Here is a 6,185-nt window from a genome sequence, read left to right on the forward strand (position 1 = left end):
ATTCCACCCGAAAGTGTAGAAATATTCGCTCACCAAACGGCTTTTTATAAATTCATTTGGGTATAGGTTTCACATTTTCTTTCGAACATTTAACCAACCTTGTGGAAATGGTGGTCTACTATTTGGTGGGTAAAGTTTACCTATCTGTCCCTATGTGTTAGGTTCTTAATTCTCATTTTAAATCAAATTATTTGCTTCATTATTTCTTGGATCATGAAAAATTACAAAATACGGGACCAACTGTATCTGAGAAAAGAGGCAAACTATTTGTTTTAATTAAAAGGTGGAATATTTTGTAAATCTTTGTAACTAATTAAGTAACGATGCTTCTCTTCTCAATGAAGTCCCATAAGCAACAAGCCGCAATGAATGAAATTCACTCAGAAACTGTACACTATAATCCACTTGGAAAAGCTCCCGTTTTTTTCGCTTTAGTTCCAGCTGCTTATCTGGTTAACACACGATATTGCATCCAAAAACCCTTTGTGCTAAATCCAATCGGACTCCAAAAACCTGCGCCTTAGAGGCGACATAGAAAAAGAGAAAGGGAGTATATGTATATAGAGAGTGAAATGGGGAGAGTTGTGCCATCACAGGCATTTAAGCCTAATTTGTACGCCCAACAGTGCCACGACTGAGGCAATTACAGTTAAAGGCACGGCTGTAGCTCTAGAGGAAGCAAGCCTCGCCCAACCCCACAATTTTATCTCCTACTCTTTCCCATTTCTCTCAATCTCTAGCTCTAATCACATAGCAGGCTGCAATCGGCTTTTGAGCTGGTGCCGCATCCTGTTGATGGCCTCGTTAGTTGCGACTTAGCGTCTGCCGCTCAGGGACTGCCCAACGAGCACAGTACAATCAACATTTCACACACACACACACACACACACACACACACACATGACAGCTTGGCAATAAAAACGAATGTCCTGACGTGCTCCAGGCAAAAAATAAAAATGTGAAGCAACAAAATGCCATCAACCCAAAGGCCCTCAAGTTTTAGCTGCCATTTAATGCGTTGCAAGTTCTTCGAAACCAAAACTTTGGTTAATCATAGCCAAAAGTGAAATATAAAATTAAAAAAAAAACTAAACAAATAAAATAAGCATTTGTGCTGTTGGCTATAAAACGCTTTTAAATTTAATAAGAAGCAAGCCAAAAGTTGAGCCCAGGTGACTTGCAAAAACTCGTTTATTTCGCTCGGCACAGACGTTTACATTGTTGCATAGATTGTTGTTGCATGCAACTAGTTGCACAGCTTGCAGTTTAATGGTTGTAACAGTTTAATGGCCATTTTAAAGGCATAAATCAGAGGCGGCTATGAAAAACGAGCCAAAGATGGCGTTTTACGTGATTAAAGCAGCAGAAGCAACAGAATAGCGCCCCATGCAGCAATTGCGATTACTCATCCGCAGAATAAATCCTAAAGACAACATTACTTGCAAGTCAGAGAGTGTTCGAACTACTCTATAAATGGTAAGAATTTCCTTTCGTCAACCACTTTACCACGCTAATAGATACTCATATAGTGTATATATGTTTACTTTAGGATTTAAGAAAACTTTCCTTGATGGGGTGAAACCCAAAAAGTTTCATTCAACAGTTTTTTATCAAAATTCAACACTTGCAGGTAGACTTTTCCAAGACTTTTCACACTACGTAATTGGTATAGTAAAAAATACAATACAAATACAAATACAGTCTAAGCTTCTAAGGTTTCGACTTGGAGGTTGATTAATCAGTCAGTTAAATAATCGGTTAGGAAAAATTGTTTTATATGTATGTTTAGGTAGTTAAATATATTAAATATATGTAGTAATCGGTTCTCAGTACCTTTGCAAACAGAGGGGTTTCTTAAATATTACATTATTTTGTTATCCGTACTTTAATAGACCTAGAAATGTTACTATTATATAAAAGACTATTATATAGTATCGAATGTCCCTATATTGCGCATTATCAATCTTGCAAAAGTCCCCTCCCTTACTCTGCTTTGCGATTTCATGCACTTTCCTTAACCTTGGCACATGGGAACAAATTTAAACTGCACATATTTGCAACAATTAGAAAGCAATTACAATATTATATAATTATCACAAGCAACAAATCCAATAGCTTGAGCCCAACAAACAAACAGTCAACATGAGACCTTCGGTGCGTATTCACGAGCTCGTTGCGAACATCAACTACTGCGCGAAGCTACTTGGATTGGATCTGCTTGCGCCAAAGCTGAAGATCGTCTTTCGCACCTGGATCACAATGTTTGCACCTGTGAGCTACTTGATATTTGGTGTGTCCTGGGCGTTCCGCCAGATACAACACCACTGGATGGATGGTCTGAAAGCCAGCATCATGTTGGGTGGTCTTATCAATGGGACCACTGAGCTGATCTCTGTCCTACAGAATCATTCAGCCATGAAAAATATGTTGAACTACACCATTGGAATCTTTGCTGAGTATGAGACTCGCGGTGCGGACTACTGTGTTGCTCTCAACTTTGGCGTTGATCGGATGCTGAAAATACGGCGCATAATACGCATTGGTTATGCTGTATCATTTTTCGTGATGCTTGCGGTGCCCTGGGCGTTACTCTTTTACGATGGCACACGCGTCACAGTCATGCAGTATGAGATTCCGGGTCTGTCGTTGGAGAATAATGTTGGCTACACAGTCACATATTTGCAGCATATGATTGTGGCTGTTGTGGGTGGACTTGGCTTCTACACGGGCGATTTGTTAGTATTGCTCGCTCTAGTCCAGATTCTGACATTCGCGCACATTTTGCAGCTGAAAGCAAACGCCCTGAATGATGCACTAAATTATAAGGAGCAGTCGAGATATGAAGCTCAAGTGGGTGGCTATGCAGATATTGGAACACAATCTCTTCTCTTAGATTTAATAAAGTGGCATCAGTTGTTCACCGAGTAAGTCGCATTGCGAATGATAAATTTATATATAAAATTACACTCTTTTTGTATGCCTATCGTCGTTTGAATGAATCTCACTTTCAATTCCAGCTACTGTCGGGATATCGAAAATATCTATCACAATATGATAGCCGCTCAGGTTCTCTCCTCTGCTATCTCAATTCTGCTTTGCTTCTGCGTGAATCTGAACGGTTTTCATTTAATATCAACCATCTACTTATTTATAAGCGCCTACTCAATGTTGGTCTACTGTATTGTGGGCTCGCAAATTGAATACGCTGTCAGTTTCAATTATCAATTGTGCTTATTATAAATTCTAATTAAAATCATTCTTCAGTACGATCAAGTGTATGACAGACTAAGCAGCATAAGCTGGCAGGAACTAAGACCGGATCAACGCAAATTATTTGGCTTAATGCTGAAGGAGGCGCAGAGAACGCAAACCATGACAATGATCGGCATTCTGCCGCTGAGCATGCGTACAGCCCTGCAGGCAAGTGTACAGGGTATAGCCAGCACAACTTATCAAATTTCTTTTCAGATCACAAAGCTCATATACAGCATATCCATGATGATGATGCGGAATCGCAACTAAGCATAGAGATATTCTCTTAATAGCAGCAGCTTGTTCTATACTATTCAAAATATGTCAAAATGCTTGATTCTAATCACAATAGTCAATAATTCAAAAAATTTGTTGCACCAACACCAGAAGCAGATCTCTAGCTATGGCTGAGAGAATAGATGCAATTAAATTTCTCTTAAACTAACGATTCTTTATCGCATTCTTATTCATAACATGCAAACTTCAGGTTTGACAACATTCTAATGCGTCAATATGTAGATATATACGTGCACTGTACTCACTTTGTTCCCAATTCTCCTATTTTGAAAATAATATCATTTGTGGATCAACCATTTCTATTGGCAAAAGCCCAAACATCTACGCCAACTGCTAGGCAAGCAGGGATTCCTCGTTTAGGATATGATCTGGAAGCATTAATATGTTTTTTTAGTATGTAAGGTATGCCTGTATGTATGCTGATATACTCTAATATTTTACTGACACTTAGAAAACAGATGTATGATTTTGACTATATTATATGAGAAATTATTATAACGAATATTCATCAAGACAAATTCGCTTTTACTTCGCCCTTACAGGCCTTTCAATAAGACAATTATCTAAATTCGAAGAAGCTGAAACTTGAATGCTCTGGACTTTTAAAATGCAGTGCCGAGTCGCGAGGCAATAAGAAAATGCAACAATCGTTGTATAGTTTAAGTTATACAAATAGTTATGACGAAACATATATTTGTTGTCTTATAAAAATCATCGCGCATCCGCAAGCTTCCATTGTTTTCACCCCTTCCACACATTTTTGAAAAATACTTTAGTAAATATATAATAAATTATGAAATTGAGGGTATTTAAAAAAACATTTAAGCTTACACTCAGAATAAGTTACATTAGGTTTAATCAAATTATTATGTGGTTTTTGAATATTCTGAAGTTGGATATTATCGATTTAGAATGTGGCCCCTTTGTAATTAGATTGCGCTTGAATAAATTTCCATACTGTTCCGTATCCTTGGCACACATTTGCAGCACACATTTGCAATAATTACAAAATCAATTATAACATTATATAATTATCACAAGCAAAACTCTGCAATGAGCAATGTGGTCTATAAAAGGCACCTGCTCGAGCTTAACAAGTAAACAGTCAACCTGAGACCGTCGGTGCGAATTCACGAGCTCTTCGTGCACATAAACTACTGCGCAAAGCAGCTGGGATTGGATCTGCTGACGTCAAGGCTGAGGTTCGTCTCTCGCACATGGATCACAATGTTTGCACCTGTGAGCTATATGATATTTGGCGTCTATTGGACATTCAGGGAGACGCAGTAGCATTGGATAGATGGTCTAAGGGCGAGCATCATGTTGGGTGGTCTCAACAATGGGATCATCGAGCTGCTCACTATCATACAGAATCATTCGGTCATGGGGAATAGGTTGAACTACTAATTGGAATCTTTGCAGCGTATTGGAATCTATCGCGGTGCAGACTACAGTGTTGCACTCAACTTTTGGCGTTGATCGGATGCTGAAAATACGACGCATCATACGCATTATCCATGATGATGATGCGGAGTTCTTATCTTTAAAGAAGAAGCTATACAAAGATATAGGGAAGAATAGCTAAACTGGCAGATTCAATCAACTTTCTCCATCGTATTTTTCTTGAAGCAAAATATACTTCTTTCCTAAAAATGTTTACATGTTTAATGTTTAATACTTCTACCATACTGATGCTATTTCGTCATAAATGTCATTATCCTGCCTGACCAACACATTTGCATTTTCTTTAATAGCCCTTACCTAAACCGGTTTCGATAGGGATGTCCATTCGAAAATGATTTAAAGTTTCAACTCGCATTAAAGGAAGGCCTTGATGAGTCGAGTAGTAATCGACTTGAACTAGGTCTTTTGTTGCTTTGCAGTCCTGCAAAGCACTCGGAAGCGTTTAAGTGCACTTGAGTGAATTTTAATGGACTACTACATTGCACTGTGTCTTGTTGCTCTAATCAAGGCTTGGGAGGGACTTTTGCCAGTTCTCCACTAGAATGTACGCACGCATTTCTGTTCTCCTTATCAGCATGGAGCACGCCTCTTGATGAGCTTTGACTTTGCAATCAAATTGCGTTCTCTCTCCTGTCTTTTAGTCCTGCAACCAAATGTCATTTACAATTAGTTATTTTGCAAATGACCTGAACTGGCAAATGTATTTATTTAACTGAAGGCGAAACTGTAATTGCAGCAAATATGAGAGAAATAGAATTTCCATGTTGCGTGATAGATATTTACATCAACTAAAATAAGATGTGATTTGTCTAATAAAAGAATTTTGACTTTTATAATATTTCAAAAGAGTTGGTTAAGGTAATTGAAAAGTAGAGATTTAGACCATTTGCTTGCTTCCACTCTTACGCATTTGAGCTGTGCTCTTATGTAGCTGGTTTTGCTCAACCAACTCATGAGAGCAACATTAACATTACAAGCGCCATTTGCTAAACCAGAACATGAACACATCTCTGAGTTGGTTTGGCAATTACGCAGTTAGTACACACACCATTTGCTGCATCATGTTTGAGGCGCTGATGCATGGAGCTGGAGTCCCCGCAAGGCAGCAATAACGAGCTGAAGAGAGAACCAGAGCTTGTTTCTCGTTCCATTATGCGATGCTTATTGGGTTC

At 38.5% G+C, this 6,185-nt stretch overlaps 1 protein-coding gene across 1 annotated transcript; it reads left to right on the forward strand.

Annotated features, from left to right (window-relative positions):
- The first annotated feature begins 2,142 nt into the window (after nt 1-2,142).
- Or83c (Odorant receptor 83c) lies at nt 2,143-3,522 on the forward strand. The gene is made up of 4 exons (XM_064679097.1): nt 2,143-2,924; nt 3,018-3,207; nt 3,265-3,420; nt 3,469-3,522. The coding sequence occupies exons 1-4, from the start codon at nt 2,143-2,145 to the stop codon at nt 3,520-3,522; spliced, it is 1,182 nt and encodes a 393-aa protein (XP_064535167.1).
- Nucleotides 3,523-6,185: the final 2,663 nt, after the last annotated feature.

Source organism: Drosophila montana, unplaced genomic scaffold (genome assembly GCF_035044405.1).
Source record: "Drosophila montana isolate Dmon_TW-CO22-7 unplaced genomic scaffold, ASM3504440v1 contig_1964_1, whole genome shotgun sequence".
Taxonomy (NCBI): Eukaryota; Metazoa; Arthropoda; class Insecta; order Diptera; family Drosophilidae; genus Drosophila; species Drosophila montana.

Bases quoted from the DNA above. Each gene is read 5' to 3' on its own strand.
- Or83c (XM_064679097.1), top strand. From the start codon at position 2,143: ATGAGACCTTCGGTGCGTATTCACGAGCTCGTTGCGAACATCAACTAC. The intron at 2,925-3,017 runs GTAAGTCGCATT...TTTCAATTCCAG, and splicing joins TGGCATCAGTTGTTCACCGA to CTACTGTCGGGATATCGAAA. The intron at 3,421-3,468 runs GCAAGTGTACAG...ATTTCTTTTCAG, and splicing joins GCATGCGTACAGCCCTGCAG to ATCACAAAGCTCATATACAG.